Consider the following 18,630-nt stretch of genomic DNA (forward strand, 5'->3'; position numbering starts at 1 on the left):
GGACACCCGATCGAGTTTTTCAGCGAGAAGCTGAATGACACTCGCAAGCGGTACGACAACTATGACAGGGAATTCTACGCTCTCATACAGTCCCTTCGTCACTGGCGCCATTACCTACTGCCGAAGGAGTTCGTCCTCTTTTCGGATCATGGAGCACTCCGTCATCTACATGACCAAAAGAAGGTCAGCGATCGCCATGCGAGGTGGATCGCCTATTTACAGGATTTCACATTCGTTATCCGCCACAAGAAGGGCAAGGACAACGTTGTCGCTGATGCGCTCAGTAGACGTCCCACTCTCCTTAGCATCATGACAACCCAAGTCTTGGGTTTTGAGAGGATCAAAGAGAATTACACCGATTGTCCAGATTTCTCTGATGTCTATGCCTCGCTCACGAGCTCTTCCCCGACCCGGTCCAAGGATTACTTATTGGACAACGGATACTTGTTCTACGGGCGACGACTGTGCATACCACACACGTCCATCCGGGACTTCTTGATCCATGAAGTCCACGCGGGAGGACTAAGTGGACACTTTGGAGTTGCGAAGACCATCCAAGCACTTGAAGAAAAATTCTACTGGCCATCTCTCAAGCGAGACGTCCGGAGATTTGTATCACGATGCCTTACCTGCTCTTGTGCCAAACTCACGAAGAAGAACACTGGGTTATACACCCCCCTACCGGTTCCCGACCAACCTTGGGATGACGTCAGCTTAGATTTCGTCTTAGGATTACCTAAGACCATCCGGCGTCACGACTCCATCATGGTCGTGGTCGATCGTTTTTCGAAGATGGCCCATTTCATTCCATGCTCGAAAACCTTCGATGCATCGAGGATCGCCCGACTCTTCTTTGACCACGTCGTCAAACTGCATGGAGTCCCCAAGACTATCGTCTCCGATCGAGACGTGAAATTTACGAGTTACTTCTAGAAGACGTTGTGGGTCCTCATGGGAACACAACTGAAATTTTCGTCAGCTTATCATCCTCAGACGGATGGTCAGACCGAGGTTGTGAACCGCAGCCTCGGTAACTTATTGAGGTCTATTGTCGGCGACCATGTCGTTGCATGGGATCAGGTTCTGCCTCGCGCAGAATTTGCTTATAATTACTCGGTGAACCGTACTACGGGCAAGGCGCCTTTCGAGATCATCTATGGTCAACTACCGCGTAGGCCCCTTAACCTCATACCATTGCATGAAAAACATAGAATTTCAGATAATGCATTAGAATTCGCCGAGTACATTAGGAACATGCATCATGACATTCATTCACGCATATCATCTATGAACGAGCAGTATAAGACTAAGGCAGATAAGAGTCGTAGGTCTGTGACATTCTCCGAGGGAGAACTGGTCCTGGTCAGATTGAGGCCCGAGAGGTACTCTCCTGGGGTCGCTACGAAGCTCCATGCTCGTAGCGCCGGGCCTTTCCCGATAGCCCAACGGATCAACGACAACGCCTATGTCGTGAGCATCCCGCCTACTTGGGGGATTAGTTCGACGTTTAACGTCAGTGACTTATCCCGCTACCAACCCTCGCCACCCATCATTGAGCCTCACAGCCAGTCGAGCCTTAGTAGCAAAGAGAGTGAGAGCACACCCGTCACCTCCCCGTTTCCAACCCTTGTTCGGCACGACGCGATAGAAACGGTACTGCAGAAGGTAATTAACGCTGAGGGGGAGCGAGTTGGCCGCACATTTCTAGTCCATTGGCAGGGGCGCCCTACTTCTGACGACACGTGGATTTCCAAGGAGGACCTGCGACGACTTCGGCCGGATCTGCTGCCGCCGCTGGGGGACCTTGCGGAGCTTCGCTCGCCGGAGTCGAGCTCCTCCCACCCCGGGAGGATGATGGAGGACCATCCGGATGACGACAGCCAGACGACAACACTGACATCTGCGGGACGCCCGACGACGACACGCCAGCAGCCCCATCGGACAGCTCGCGCCGACGTCCGCAACCCGGGGTTTAAGTACTTTGGGTAGGTTCGCAAGATTTATGTTTTCTCTCTATGTGTCTTTCTTTGTATTTCGAATTATGGGATTGGGCCAATATCGTAGGGCCCATCCTCGTCTCTCTTTATTTTACAGTTTGTATTTTCATTTTGTAAGGAGAGGTCGAACCACGTCTTGCGACGGTTCCACCTCTCCCCACGTCTCCTTGGCACCCCTCCTCCCTATATAAGGGGAGGGCATGCCCAAGGGACTACTTGGAAGTTTTTGAAATTGAAAAGTCTTTTCAGAGATCCTCCCCCTTATCGTAGCGTAGTGTAGGGGGTTTGGCTAGCCCCACCTCTTCGTCGAGATCACTCCGGAGAGTAGAGCCCTCGCGGCGTCCGTCGAGATCACTCCGGGCGTCGCGTGTTCAACCGTACCGTCGAGATCACTCTGGTACGTCAAGAATTTCAAGAAGCCGTCGCAATCAAGAATCAAGAGTGTGCCCATTGAGATCACTCTGGGTGCCTTCAAGATTCAAGAAAGCGAAGGCGCTGTGCTGCATCGGGATATCTCTCTCCAGCGAGGAGGAACACCCGCGACCTCGTCAGAATCCACCCCCGCCGGTTCTTGATCTCTCCCTCCATCTTCATCTCTCTCATCCTACCATTACGACCACCTTCTCCATCGTTCTTGATCATTCCTCAACCCAGTTCTTGGTTACCTTCCACCCACTCCTCGTTTTCTTGAACCCAACCCCCTTCTTGTTCGTCAACCATCGATCTCCTCCTTCCTCTCCTACACTGCCACCGCCCCTTTACCCCTGCCACCACCTAGTTCCGACCTTCTTGATTCCCCACCCATTGCTCCGCCATCTTCTTGACCTTCTCCAACCTCACCCCATCCACGATCTTTCCCGAACCCCGCCAAACCCCTCGCAGCCTCGCCAACATCGCGCAGTCGCGCGGCCGCCGCCGCGGTCTTGCCGCCACGACCGCCGCGATCTTGCCGCCGCGGCCGCCCGCGATCTTGCCGCCGCGGCTGCCCGCCGCTTCATGAACGGCCGTCCTCGCGCCACCGCACCGTCGTCCTCGCGCCACCGCACCGTCGTCCTCGCGCCACCGCGCTCGCGGAGCCACTGCCCCAACGTGTGCGGCCGCCCTGATCTCCACCGGTTCCACCCGCGGCTCCCCTTGAACCCGCGGCCGCGACCCTCCTACCCGCGCCACGGGGCCGCTGACCCACGGGTTCCGCTATCCGGTGGACTGGTGGCGCACCCGGCTCCTTGCTCGGCGTCGTTACCAGCCTGAGCCCTCGTCAAGTTACTCGCCGAAGAGAGGCACCGTGACGTGACCACGCCCTGACACGAATTCTCACGTCCCCGCATCGCCTCTCGTCGGCCTCCCGGGCGAGTCGGATATCACTTCGCTTCCACTGGTTTTTCGGCCCGTCAACTCATCGCTCGCCCCCGATACGCCACGGACTCAGCGATCCTAAGGTCAAATCCTCGTCTCCTCTCTGTCTTAAAACCAGTATTATTACTTCTTGCAGTGCCGTCTCCCGCTATCGCGTCCCCTGCCCCGGCGCCACGAAAGAATCGCCAGAAATAGGATTAACCACCATCGACGAGAATAGGAGCTTTCTTGAGGTAAACAGACTGTCTTCTTACCGCTTAAATTCCGAACTTGACAGGGCCGTTGGACGCCCCTCTCGTCTAGATGTCTAGTAGATTCTGAGGGTCATTGGGAGTTTGATCTACGGATCATTCTTCCAGGGTGATCGTCCCAATCCACGCTGTTATCTGTTGATGTCTTGTATCGCTCATCCATACGCGCATTATTTTTGAACATCATTTCACCACATAGCATCATCTTCTCCTGTGACGCGAAACGCGCCGCTTGATCCCGGCCGTCGTCGTTTCGCATCAGCTTTCATGCATGTTGCTAATATATTCGGCAAATTCTAATGCATTATCTGAGATTCTATGTTTTTCATCTAATGGCATGAGGTCAAGGGGTTGACGTGGTAGTTGACCATAGATAATCTCGAACGGTGCTTTGCCCATGGTGCGATTAGCCGAGTAGTTGAAGGCGAACTCCGCTCGAGGAAGGGCTTGATCCCATGCAGCTACGTTATCACCGACGATAGATCTCAGAAGATTGCCGAGGCTGCGATTAACAACCTCGGCCTGGCCATCCGTCTGAGGATGGTATGCTGAAGAGAATTTAATTTGTGTGCCCATAAGGACCCACAACGTTTTCCAGAAATAACTGGTGAATTTTACGTCTCGATCCGAGACGATTGTCTTGGGCACTCCATGAAGCTTGACGATGTAGTCGAAAAAGAGGCAGGTGATGTGAGAGGCGTCCGAGGTCTTCGAGCACGGGATGAAATGTGCCATCTTTGAAAATCTGTCTACCACAACCATAATCGAGTCGTGGTGCCTCGCGGTTCTGGGCAGCCCCAAAACAAAATCTAGGCTGACGTCTTCCCATGGTCTCTCTAGGACCGGTAGTGGCGTGTATAGTACGGTGTTTTGCTTCGTGAGCTTCGCGCGAGAGCAGATAAGACATCGTGAGATGAATTTCCCGATGTCTCTCTTCATTGAAGGCCAATAGAATTTATCCTCGAGTGCGAGGATAGTCTTGTTTGTCCCAAAGTGGCCACTCAGACCATCAGCGTGAGTCTCGTGAATAAGAAAATCTCAAACTGAAGTTCGAGGTATGCAAAGCTGTCGACCACGAAATAGGTAGCCCTCGTCTACATAGTAGTCTCTCGACCTGGGGGTGGTCGCGTCCGTGAGGAAGGAGTAGACTTTCGAGAAGTCTGGACACTCGGCGTAGTCATCTCGGATCCTTTCAAATCTGAGGATTTGTGTCTTCATAATATTAACGATTAGTGATCGTCGGCTCAAGGCGTCGGCGATGATATTATCCTTTCCCTTCTTGTGTCGTATGACGAAGGTAAAATACTGAAGGTAGGAAATCCATCGAGCATGACAGTCGCTAACCTTCTTCTGATCGTGTAAGTGTCGAAGGGCTCCGTGGTCCAAATATAAGACAAACTCCTTGGGGAGTAGGTAATGGCGTCAATGGCGCAAGGACTGCACGAGAGTGTAGAACTCTCGGTCGTAATTGTCGTATCTTTTCCAAGTATCATTCAGCTTCTCATTGAAGTACTCGATGGGGTGCCCCTCTTGGCTAAGTACTCCACCAATTCCGACGCCGGATGCATCGCATGCAGCCTCGAATACCTTGTTAAAGTCTGGGAGCTTGAGGACTGGGGCCTCGGTCATGTGCTTCTTGAGAAGCTCAAAGGTCTGATCAGCGGAAGAGGTCCATTCGAATTTTTCCCCTTTGAGGATGTCGGTGATAGGCGTCATAATTCCACTAAATCCCAGAATAAACCTTCGATAGAAGGTTGCGAGGCCAATGAAGCTACGAACGTCGTGTATGCTTTTCAACTTGGGCCAGGAGACGATGGCGTCGATCTTGGACGGGTCGAGGGCTACTCCGTGTGAAGATAGGATGAATCCGAGGAAAGAAACCTAGGAGGTGAAGAAGTTGCACTTCTTCAGGTGTGCAAACAACTTCTCTTGGCGTAGAGCTACACACACATGCCGTAAGTGCTGGGCATGCTCCTCTCGTGTTTTACTATATACTAATATGTCGTCGAAATATACGACGACAAATCTGCCAATAAAGGGCCTAAGTATCTCATTCATCAAACGTTGGAAGGTATTAGGGGCGTTCGATAATCCGAACGGCATTACATTCCATTCAAAAAGGCCATCTTTTATTTTGGATGCCGTCTTCCACTCGTCCCCAGGCCTTATCCTGACCTGATGGTAGCCGCTCCGTAAGTCTATCTTGGAGAAGATAGACGCGCCTACCATCTCATCGAATAAGTCTTGGACGCGAGGTATGGGAAAACGGTACTTCACCGTTATTTTGTTGATGGCTCGCGAGTCGCAGCACATCCTCCAAGTGCCATCTTTCTTCGGGGCGAGCAGTGCTGGCACGACACATGGGCTAAGGCTTTCTCTGATTAAGCTTTAGCTTGGAGGTCCTTCCCCTGGGAGTATAATTCCTCGTATTTTACTGGGTCCATCCGATAATGGGGAAGGTTAGGGAGAGTGGCTCCCGGGACGAAGTCAATGGTGTGCTGGACGTGTCGCAAGGGAGGGAGCTCACTCGGCAGCTCGGCGGGAAGGCTTCTATATACTCCTCGAGGAGTTGGGTGACCTCTGGGTGTAGAGTCTCGGGCTCCGACTCAGTAGTCGCGCCTGATAGTACAACGGCGTAACATATGGGAGATATCTCCTGGTCATGTTCCAATTCGCGCCAGAAGATGAAGCCATTAGTGATAATGGCGATGGAGGTAGCACGGGGTGGTGCCGTCGTGGACTGCAGGGGAAAGAATGGTAGCCGTACCGAGGGATACCATATAAACCTTCGACCTCCATAGATGAAAGAGCACGTGTTTACTCTTCCCGAGAGTTGTACGTCGTGATCGTACAACCAAGGTCTTCGGAGAATGATACTACCAATTTTCATTGGTAGTACGTCGCATAGGACTTTCTCATCGTACGTGCTCATCCTCAGGGGCACGTAACACTACGTCTTCACCGAGATGGTTGATGCGTCGATCCACGACACATTGTAAGGAGTAGGGTGAGGAAGCAAAGGAAGTCCAAGGCGAGTAGTGGTGTCCTCAGAAATGCCGTTTATACAGCTCCCAGTGTCGACCATAAGCTTGTAGGTATGTCCACCAATTTTGACGTAGGTGTAGAAGATCGACGTGCGCTCAGCGACGTCGACTGGTCGAGTGGCTAATATAGTACTAGGCTGGGCGAGGTTTGCTCGGGTACTGTCGGAGACGCTCCTAGCTCCGGTGGTATCCAAGGTAGCGTCGGGGTATGTCGCGGGCGTTGTGATCGACGTGATTTGGATGTACCCCAGCGGATCATCCACATCCTCACGTCCGAGCACTCGGCAGGATACTCATCCACTTCAAGATCGTCTTCGAGCTAATCCTCCACCGGTTGCCTGTGTATGTCCATAACCATAAGGGTGGGGCAGTCGGTCCGTCGATGCCCAAAGCCCTTACACTTAAAGCACTGGGTCGGCTCGCGTGGAGCATTCGGGGCTCTAGCCGTGGAGATGGCTGATCGTGTGGATGGCGTAGGTGCCGGGATTGGTGTCGTCGGCTGAGCCGAGGGTCGGGGAGTGACGGTACTACTCCTGCTCCAGGTGGTGGCGGTACGGGTCGTCGATGATGTGGCGGACGAAGGAGCGGGTTAGGGTGACGAGGACGTAGACGACACTACATCATCGTGGCTAAGCTCAATGCTCTCAAAGAGACTGTAAGCTAGGTCAACGGTCGAGGGGTTCTGTTCTAGCACCCGAGCTCCTAGGTCGGGGCGCGGCGTCCATGGACGAAAAATGCGATCTGAATCTGTGGGCTTTCCACAAATTTGCATCGCATCCTATACTCCTCAAAGTCCTCGATGAAGTCGGAGACCTTTCGCCTTCCTTGCTTAAGGTCCATCCATTTCAACATGAGTCGTGTCATGTAAAGCTTTGGGATATACTTATCCTTCAGCTTTCGTGACATCTCCTCCCATGTGAACGGTGGATCTCCTTGTCATCTAGCTGCTTCCTTCTCATTCTTCCAAAATATCTTCGCTTGACCTCCGTGTCTAGCCTCAGCGTATGCTACGCACAAGTCGTCATCCATGTCATACCACTGGAAATAACTTTCCAGGTCTGACTCCCAATCAGTGTAGTCCTTCGGGTTCCGTGACCCTTCAAAGATGGGCACCTCGATCCTGACGCTCTTTCGGATCATTGCGCGATGTGCCTCTCGACCCCGCTCATGCTCGTCTTCATGACGACAAGCGGGTGGGCGGCTTGGTGCGTCCCACGGGTAAACAGGATCCGGTCGTTCCTCGTAGTTAGCGTCTCGCCGTGGTGCCGGATGATAGAGTGGTCGCTCCTCAGGGTATTCATCGGGTTGAGGTCGTCTCGATGGTGATGGGGAGGGTGCTGGATAATCTCGTTCCCGGTGAGGGGGGTACGCAGGTTGTCCCCTATGTCGGGGCTCGTCGTCGGGAAAGTAATCCCGACGTGGCGCGCGGTCATAGTCCGTCGCGTATCCCTGTGCTGCTCGGGGCGGTGCCGGGTCCTCATCGTAGGGGTTGGGGGTGTGAACTGGCGCTGCCCTATAGCGCCGTGGATAGGCGGAGCTGTCGCCGTAAGTGGCGACATCTGGTCGTCGGACGGCAGGGGGCTGCCGTGGGCTACTTGGACGGGAGGAATAATGCGGTGCATCTCGCATCGGTATGCGGTTGGGGTTAGATACCCTATAATCAAGGTACGCGTAACGCCGAGAATTTTGATTCTCGGGAGGATAATAGTTCCTATCCGGAGGATAGGAACGCTCGTCGTAGTAGCGCGGTGCAGGCCTCTCCTCCCGAGGAGGAGATCTTCGTCGGTCGCCGCGGTCGTACTCCCATTCTTCAGCTCGATGATAACGAGGCGGTGGTACCTCGGGGTCTCACGGTCGATATGTCGGGGCGGGAGGCTCCTGCATTGGAGCCTTGCCCAGTCGCTGGGGAACCTCGTTAGCCGAGGTGTCGTCATAGGGTTTGGCCGCCGTTGCCCTACGAGTAGGGGCGGCGGTAGAGGAGCGCCGGTCTTCGGATGCTCGACTTGCCGGTGGCGCCGCTTCAACTAGAGATCTTGGGACCCGAGTAGCGGGTTCCCTAGGTGGAGGAGGAGGTAATAGTGCCTCCTCATTCCCCACTAGCTCGTCTTGCAGCCATTCCCCAAAGGGATCCTCTAGGAGAGGATCACCTATGATGAGATCATGTTCATGATCAGCGCCACGTTCAAGGTAGTCGGTTTCCCGACATTGGGCTCGCGTGTGAACCATCCTATGGTCAAACCATCCACAGCCTAGAAATGTTCTAAGGATATGCACGTGATGGATGCAATGCGATGACATGCACGAGGAAATGTAAATGATTTTCAAAATATTAAGCACACAATTCAATTAAACTTTCTAGTGATATTCTACCGACCATGTTAAGCGAAAGCTAACACGATCGGCTCTGATACCAATATGATGTAATACGATCGGCCAGGATCGATCGGCTCGTATTACGCCACAATAAACGATGGATAAATTCGTGAATGATATGAATATATGATGAGAAGTAAACGTCGAATGAGCAATGACTCGGTCTTCACGGATGAGGACGAGAGTCAGGTCGATCAAGGGGAAGATATTGATCCAAGATCAGACTCCCAATGACCCTATTAGCCAACTAGACGGCTAGGCGGTGAGGGGCTTTTGACAGCCCTACAGTGTTTGGCACCTAAGTCAATGGAGATCCTTCAACAACAATAAGGTCCTATCTCTCGACGAATGTGGCTAATCCTATCCGTGATTATATTGAAAGCTGGCAGCGGACGAGATAGCGGAAGACGACACTGAAGGACGTAATAATAGTGGTAAAGATGGAGGAGAGACGAGCGGTACCTGGTTGGTCATTAGTCCACGGCGTCGATCACGTTCGAGCTAATGACGAGGTGGGGCCGGCGAAGAGCGGCGGAACTGGATGAGCGGTCACGTGGCCGGAGAGCGGCGAGGCCGTGATGAGCCGCGATGTCGTGCGGGGCAATGGCCACACAGGTGGATGCGTCGGTTCCGGGCGCGTGAGCGCTGGGGGTGCGTTGATGGGCACGCGAGAGGAATGGCGGGCGGGCGCGCCTTGCGCGAGCGCGACAAAGCGCGATCCCGCGCGAGAAAACGTGTGTAGACGGGGGGGCGCAGGCGCGGGGCACCGAGCGGTGCGCGTGCATGGCTGGGGCGTGCGAGCGGCCGTGCGGAGCGAGGGTCGTGGACGGGCGGCGACGAGCGTACGCCTTTGGGGCCAGGCTGGTGCGCGCGCTGGCTGCCTGCGAGTGCGGGCGGCGCACGGGCTCAGCGGTGGACGTGCGAGCTGGCGCGCGGGGCACTGGCGTGGTGGAAGCCGCTGGCAGTGGAAGACGACTGGGCGGCGAGTGCGGCGGCCGGTGGATCTTGAACCCAAGATGGGCAGAGCAGTTCTTGATGCATCCGGCGGAGCTTGATCCCAATAAGAGGTCCTTCTTGGTCTTCTTGATTAGGAACTGCCCCAAGAAGCGTTCAAGAATGTTGGCTTTCTTGATGATTCTTGATAGCCTTGGTGGGATCTGGAGGACCCCGTGGAAGGCAAGCGTCGGCGCCAAGCCTTCGGCCTCGGGCTCCCTCGGAGTGATCCCGACGAGGCAGTCTTCAGCTCCAGGCGCGGGCGACTTTCGTGAAGTTCTTTCCTCGTACCGGAGTGATCTCGACGGCACACTTGAACACGTTCCCCACGGAGTGATCTCGACGGCATGCTTGAACACGTTCCCCACGGAGTGATCTCGACGTGGAAGACCGCGGGCTCTACACCACAGAGTGATCTCGACGTGGGCAAGGATAGCCACTCTTTATGATCTAACTACTATAGGGTGGAGACAAGAGTTGATAAACTTTCTTTCAACAAATGGTTCAAATGTTCCTTGGGCATGCTATCCCCTTATATAGTGAGGATAGGTGCCAAGTGAACGTGGGTAGAGGGCAAACCGTCGCGAGTCATGGTTAGGCCTCTCCTTACAATTTGAAAATACAACTGAAATAATAGGGAAAAGACGAGGACGAGGCCCAACATCGGCCCAGTCCTATGAAATCCAGAAATACAACAACACAAAATGAAAACGAGTAAGATAACGATGCTTACACGGGGTACTTGAACCCCGGGTGGTGAGCGTCGGCGCGTGCTGCCCTACGTGGGTGCTGTCGTCCCGGCGTGCCGTTCTAGGATGGTCCTCCATCACCACATGGCTGATAAGCCTAAAATTTGCGGTGTTTTAATCCCTAATTTGTCGTTGTTTTCTTAGGCTTATGCAATAAAATTTGTAATTCCTTCCTCAATTAAGATTTTAGTATAATGCTGAGTAAGGAGTCGAACTCTAGAGAGGCAGTTTTGCAAGAAATTCTGATTGACTTAGTGAAATTGAGAAGGTTTTAGTTTAAAACACTAGAAGAGAGAGAAAGTTAAGGAAGTTTATGGAGTTTTTATGATTTAGGTATTAAAATGATGGAATTTTTGGATGAATTTTTGTGTGGAAGTTTGAATTGATGAGAATTGAAGAACTGTAACTTGAATTTTTTGAATTCTAGAGAGAGAAAGTGAAGTTTAACCTAGAGAGAGAAAGTGCATGAAATTTGGGGATTTTTGCCCTAACAGTCAGATCTGTCAAAATTGACAGATCTAAATGATAGGAATTGTTGAAATATGATGAAATCTAACTTCTAGGATAGAATTTTTGGCTCCTAAACAGAGATCCTATGCTTCTCCCTCAAAATCAATGATTCTAGGGCATATATCTTTCGCCTATGCCTTGGCGTGTTAGAACGTCTAAAAATCACAGATCTGAGAGGTGTGAAGACTTACAAGACTCTAGAGAGGCTCCAATCCGAATTTGAACTGCTGAATCAAGCTGTGTCCTCCTGGCCAATTGTATTGGAGCTCAAAACAAAGTTCAAATTTCGCCACCTTCCTGAGCCCAATTTATAGTGTTCTTGGCTCATAAAGGTGGTTACAAATATTAAAAACAAACCCTGAAAATTTCAGGTCATTTGGAAATCAGGATGAAAAGTTATGATTTTTTGAAGTTTTTAGGCTTGATTTTCTCTCTCCTCTGGTCGAACAGTTAGAGAATCCACGTGGCGCGCTCCGATTGGCTGCACGTTTTTTTTCTTTTCTCAAGCGCTAAAGCGCCAAAATTCGCCACGTACCCCCACTGTGTAACAGAATGCATACAGCGCATGGTGAGTTTAATTCGCACGTAATATATGAGTACAAAGCGCTCAATGCCTCCAATTGCGCCACGTACCCCTCTGTGCATGGCGCGCACCGGGCTACGCACAGAGGGAGAAAATGATTTTTTTAATTCAAAAAAAAAAAAACCTATTTACTCCGCTTTGTAACAGTAACCGGCGACGTGGCGCGCTGCGGTTGCGCCACGTCGCCCAAAAAATTCAAAGAAAAATAGAAATTCGCCTGGAAATTTATAAAAAAACCCTTTGCGGCTTTTTAAACCTGAAAAATGCCCTTAAAAGTCCGAAAATTGGATAAATACGCCTGTGATCAATTAAAAAAATCCGAGAGTGATTTTTTCAATGAATTAAATTTCATTTCTTGCTCTAAATCATTCCAGAAAATTCTAAAAAAATGTGAAAAAATCAGAAAAATTATAAGAATATATTTTCTACTGAAATAAATTCATTTGAAAATATATTTTGACTTTAAAAATCATTTTTCCATAAAAATAAAATCAGAAAATTGTGCATAATTAACTAAAAATTCATAAAATTGTAAAAAATCAACTTTTTTGGAAATTGCTTATATTTTCATAATGATAACATGCAATATTAATGTTTTAGGTGAAAATTTCTTATAAATTCCATGATTTTGCATGATAAAATTGCATGTTATCAATGGCCAAGTTTGAAGGACGCCCACGATGCACATGGCTTTATTGGATTAGCCCCTGATAAGCTCAAAAATTACGTTTATATATGTCATTATTTAGGGGTTTTTTTGGGCTTAATCACTAAATTTATATATCCCTTAATGAATTGAGTAAGGGGTCGACCCCTAGAGAGGCCATAGGAAATAATCAATTTTCTTTTGATTAGGGTTTTGAACTTGAAATCTAAATGAATAGATGTTTTAATTTCTTTTTCAAATGCTAATACTTGTAAATCTGAACTAACATTCTCTCCGTTGAACTTAAGTGATTTTAGTGATTTTATCTTTATATTTGATTTTAAATCTTAAGTCGATTATAATTGAAATCAATGTCTAAATGGATAATTTCATATATTTTATTTCTTTAGTTTGTTTTATTTTTCGGATGGTGTTTTACTAATTTTTTAAAGAATCAGAAAACTAGGTTTAATGCTAGTTTTAAGAGTATTTTTATTATATTTTTATTTTATCAAAATTAATATGAAATTTTAATTATGTCCTAAAATAGCAAATTGTGAATATAACTCACGATTTGCTTATTGAAGAAGAACGAGATCGTGAATCGAATTCACGACTTCATGCGAATCAAAGGACAGATAGGATTCGAAATGGGAATTTTGTAATCAACTAAGACAATGATTTTAAAAAAGAACTAAAATCTATGAAATTAAACGACTAAAATCGGAAATAAAAAAGGAACGGCGAATGTGAATGAAAATGCAAAATCGAGAAAATCTAGCACGAATTACAGTTTAAAAATCAAGTAGACATTGGCCTAGAGGTACCAGGAATTATTTAGACTCTCTTCGAACGAATTCCGCGCAACGAAGTCCCCGATCTCCATGAGTTTTTGCTTGAATTGGTCGGAAGATTGCGGCTACGGATCAGCGAAATTCCTATCGAAATTGATCTTCAAATCGCTCCTGGCTGATTCTTGAGTCTTCAAGGAGGCTAGGCGATCGTTCCTTGAGCTTAAAAAATCTAGAATAACCCAGAAATGTCATTTTTCCGGCCTTTTATCGCCGCGGAATCGGAAGAACAAGTTCTTCCGATTCCGTTAGAACTTTGATGCTTTTTGGTTCTTAGAGCCTTTGCGTGTCTCCTTTTTGTGCGCGACACGCACAAGATCGGGTACGTGAGTGTCACGCACAGAGGGGTCGGCCTCTTCTTCTGATTGGCTTGCACGGCGCCGCATGTGGAGTGCAATTTTCGCGGGCCCTGCGCCACTTAACAACATTTGAGCGCCAAAACTGGCCCAATAAGGGCCAGTTTAAATAAAACAAAAATACTTTCTAATTGGAAAATAACTGGAATAAATCCAAGAAAAAATGTTTATTCATGCCTAAAATGATTTTATTAATTTCTAAATTTTATTTAATTTGTTTATTTTCTTTTTATTTATAGAAATAGGTCAATTAAGTGTTTAATTTCATTTAAAATTCATCTTAAACACATTTAAAGTGTAAAAATTGACCAAAACATTGATTAAAAGTATTATTTAGCTTGCAATTCAACGAATCTATTATTTTTACCTAAAATGATGATAACATGCGTTAAAAATCCATGTTTTGTGCATTAAAAGCCCAAAAACATGATGAAATCGACACTTATTTTAGCTTCTATTTGCATGTTATCAGCCCCCTTTTATCGTTGCTTTATACCGGGGTTTAGTGGCGTGACTGCCCCACTTACGGATCTCCTTTGCCAAGAGAAGTTCAATTGGATGTCATCAGCAGACAATGCTTCTAGGCTCGTCGAGAAACTCATGACAGAAGCACCGGTATAAGAGTACCTGACATCTGTAAGGTTTTAGAGGTATCATGTGATGTGTCTGACGTTTAGTGAGAAACTGAATGACACCCGGTAAGTGGAATAAGAGGATGCCTAAGCCGAAAAGGGCACCCGGTAGAATACTTTAGTGAGAAACTGAATGACACGTGCAAAAGGTACGATCACTATGATAGGGAATCCTACTCGTTAGTACAATCCTTGCACCATTGGCGCCATTATATCCCACCCAATGAATTCGTCATGTATTCAACCAATAGCGTGTTATGGCATTTACACGACCAACAAAAAAATAGTGACCCCCATGCTCGTTGGATCGTATCTTTAAAAAATATTTTACATTTGTTAGTCATCGTAAAAAAGGTAAGGGCAATGTTGTGGCCGATACGCTAAGTAGGAGATGATTGCTTCTCAACATAATGAAGACTCAAGTCCCCAGATTTGAACAGATACGGGATAACTACACAGATTGTCCCAACGCTGCGAAAATCTTTTCACACCTCCGCAACAACGAAAGCCCAAAATCTTGAGACTACTACGTCAATCATTGCGAACTCTTCCATGACAAGTGTCTATTGATGGAAATATGTGGCCGGCAAGCCAATCATACATTCCACATGTCATTCCATATTCATTAAATGCACGTGTGATGCGTATAGTGAAGTCCATAAAGACATAATCGGACATAGTAAATTACGAGGAGATCGTAATACAGAGATCACTACTCTTTAAGCACGCGTTCTAAACATTCCTATTCAAATGATACGCGAGAAGGACATCGAAGTATCCGGATAGAATATCACTATCTACCTCACTCATATGATGAGTATGGCCGGTCCCATAGCCATTAGTGTGGCGACACTAAGGATAGATGGTGGGTGCTCTTTAGTGGAAAGAGTTCACCTAATTTATTTGTACGAATCCCTGGATGGTATTATACCGAACTGTCAATCAGGTTGATTCACGTCACGGTTGTGTAAGTAGTCCTTAGACCTGAGACACCAAAGACTTGTTGTGGACGGACGGTCTTAGTTTGGGTGCATCAAGAAGTACAGGAAGGTAACTGTGTGGTCAAGAGGGGATCGTCCACCCTTGGTATAAGAGGCGACAGCTCAAGGAAGACGATGCAATGAAGTCCTTGGCCAAGGCAGTGAAATATCAGAGAAGAGTTCTCCAATGATTTCAGAATGCATCAGTACCAACTGGGATGATTGATAAGGGTTTGACAGTTGGCCATACCCTAAGTCGTCCAAGGAGTGTCAAGTGCATGAGGGATTTTACATACACGGTAACCGATGATGAACAGGTTCCACGAGTGAGTCGATACACACTCCTTTGTATCTTCTAGGACACGAGGTATAGCTTGGCACCCCATGTAGCGGAATCTTGACCTATTGATTGGGTTAAATCGATCCAAAGTTAATTAATATATATTATGATATAGTTAATTTCTTTGGAAGGCTAATAAAGGTTATTGGGCCACTAGAGTCGTTAACTAGACTGATACATGGGCCTAGAGGGTCACACGCAAATGGTCTTTCTGACATTGGAAGATATACTTAAGTTTTGGGGGGTTTTATGAAAAATATCCACTTAGTATAAATAGGGGAAGGCCCTGAACGAAGCTCACACAGGCCAGAATTGTTCAGGCCCCTTTCCCCCTCTTCTCTACTCCCCCCACACGCCCTCTCCACCCTTGATGTGATCGGGACGACGTAACGACGCCGACGGAGATTGAATGGGGCTCGTCTACGAGAAGGAGGAGATCCAACGTGCCAAGGATCGCGTGGATACGTCTAGAGGCTGCACACTTGAGCAGCTCGACTCATCTCACTCCGGGATCAAAGAAATCACAAATCAGATTCGTGTAAAGGTACGCCATTTTAATGGATTTGTTGATGCCGTTCGATTCACAATCAGACTTCTGCTGCGCATCGTTTTTTATTGATCATCCAGATCAAGGCTCCTACAACCCAACAGTGGTCCAACACGGAGCGCAAAAGTTTGTTTGTTGCATTGTTTTTGTTAAGTCCCTGTTCAATGTGAAGGGGACCCATTACCTTCCCATGGTGGAATGAGGCCTCATTTTGCTTGAACGGGGCCTCCACAGGTCGGAACGGGGCCCTGTTCTGTGGAACGGGCCACCGCAAGTGGAACAAGAGGGCCCCGTTCGGTGGAACGCGGCCACCGCTGGGTAGAATATGGTCCTGTTCAAGCTATGCCCATGCCCGCGTGGCGAGGGCCACCTAGGCACCCCTTCTGCGTGGCGGGCACCAGCTAGGCCCGCCTCCCGCATGGGGGGCACCACATAAGTGTCGCGCTCGCGTGGCGGGCTCTAGGTAGACCCGTCGGCCGCGTGGAGGGTGCCAGCGGGGCCTGCATTTGGGAGAAACAAAATAATTCATTATTGTTACTTCCAGTGGCCCCAAGGGGTCTTGAACCCACGACCTGGTTGTCGATGGGCAAGGCCCTCTAGCACAAGGTCACAACTTCTTTTTTCAATATATTGAATGCTTGATTAGATTTATTTCCTTACAAAAAGGGATATTTTTTATATCTTAAAATAATTAGAAATAATTTTTTTGGCATGAAATAAATTCTGAACAATTCTGGAAAAATCAGGAAGATTATATTATTGATTCCTTGACACAAGAAAAATTTAAATGTTAAAGTGGAAGTCAAATAAATCAAAAATATAAATTGGAAATGTTGATTTCTCTGTAGTTGAGTTGAATAAATCAAAAGTTAAATTATTTAATGTCAAATAAATTCCAGACAAATCAGGAATAATATGTATTTGATTTTATTCATCAAAATTAATTAAAAGTTAGTTTATTTGAGGTAAATAAAATTCCTTAACTTAGGAAATACATATATATTTGGAATATTTGAATGAAATAATTTAAGAGTTAAATTATTAAATTCAATAAAATTCCTATGGCCACTTTAAATTGTTTAAATTGTTGTTTCTTGATTTTGTTTTCATGGATGTCGTGAGTTTAAATTTAGAGGGATGGAAACTTCGTTTCCTCTCCCCAGGAGGACGCATCCAGCTTATCCGGCATGTCCTCATTAGTATCCCGCTACATACTCTAGCGGTCCACTCACTATCTCTTATAGTTCTCCGCTCTGTGGAACGCCTATGCGCACGCTTCTTATGGTCAGATCACCTCGAGGGAGAGAGCTGTCACCACTGGGTTTCTTGGGCGAAAGCGTGTCGACCGACAGATGAAGGGGGTCTAGGGATTAGACGCCTCTCGGACGTCCAGGACATGCTTCAAAAGAAACTTGTATGGCGTATTTGTACCACTAACTCCCCATTGGGGAGTTTCATCTTAGTGAAATACAGAGAATGGGCCCGTCGCGAGTTAGATATTCGGGGCCGAAGCGATGGCGGACATGGCAGCGCCATTGGCTTGAGATGACTCAAGTCACACGTTGGCACGTCGGACAAGGAGACATGAGCGCGTGGTACGATACTTGGCATGCTGATGAGCCACTCGCTTGCCACCCCTAGTTCGTTCCACATTGTGTGCGACTCACTGTGTCGCAGTTGCTTAGAGGCAACACGCCACACCTATGGGAGCAGCATGGCCTCCCCTTAGACACCCTACCTGAGGTCCAGCTTACGCCCCTCGATTCTAGTCCTGATAGTGCTATCTGGACACCCACACCTCATGGAGCCTACCCACGTCCCGCACACGGAGACGATCGACCACCTCTTCTTCCACAGCGAGACAGCAGTGGACTATTGGCGCCTCATCACTGACTATCTTCGCCCTCTTACCCAGGCTGAGTGTTTTGGCAAATTTATCATCTCGCCAACTCGCTCCGCCCGGAGCCCCATCCTCCCCATCACCATAGCTTATCTTCTATGGGAGATTTGGAAGGGGCGAAATTCTTCTCGTTTTGCAGGTACACCCATGTGCGCAGTGGACATCATGCGTCGAGTTCAGCTGTGGCTTCGGCGCATCCATCCTCTACTCCCCTCTCGAGTCAGCCGATCAGCACTCACGTGCGCCCTCCTCCGCTCTATTGGCATCCGGGTGACCCCCGCTGCCACCCGCATCCAGTATTGAGTTGTTTATTGGCTCCCGCCACCAATAGACTATCTCAAACTGAATATGGGTGGGGCGGCGAAATGGAATCCGGGGCCAGCAGGGGGAGGAGGTATCCTCAGAGACCACATAGGGAGTTTACTTTTTGCCTTTTCTTCTTTTTATGGCATACAAACTAACATAGTAGCCGAGGCCATGGCGATATGTGACGGTCTACTCCTCTGTGAGGAACGAAACCTT

The 18,630-nt window shown here is 48.4% G+C and overlaps 1 protein-coding gene across 1 annotated transcript; it reads right to left on the reverse strand.

Moving 5' to 3' along the window:
* Positions 1–5,026: 5,026 nt before the first annotated feature.
* On the reverse strand, positions 5,027–7,788 carry LOC144702946 (putative mitochondrial protein AtMg00860). Its single transcript, XM_078574975.1, has 2 exons — positions 7,632–7,788; positions 5,027–5,445 (listed from the first exon to the last, which is right to left on the reverse strand). The coding sequence occupies exons 1-2, from the start codon at positions 7,786–7,788 to the stop codon at positions 5,027–5,029; spliced, it is 576 nt and encodes a 191-aa protein (XP_078431101.1).
* Between the last annotated feature and the right edge of the window lie 10,842 nt (positions 7,789–18,630).

Source organism: Wolffia australiana, chromosome 5 (genome assembly GCF_029677425.1).
Source record: "Wolffia australiana isolate 7733 chromosome 5, ASM2967742v1".
NCBI classification, from domain to species: domain Eukaryota; kingdom Viridiplantae; phylum Streptophyta; class Magnoliopsida; order Alismatales; family Araceae; genus Wolffia; species Wolffia australiana.

Coding starts and splice junctions, on each gene's coding strand:
- LOC144702946 (XM_078574975.1), bottom strand. CDS start 7,788: ATGATCCGAAAGAGCGTCAGGATCGAGGTGCCCATCTTTGAAGGGTCA. Junction 5,446..7,631: donor CGCTGAGGCTAGACACGGAG/GTCAAGCGAAGA, acceptor CACACGGAGTAG/CCCTCGACCCGTCCAAGATC.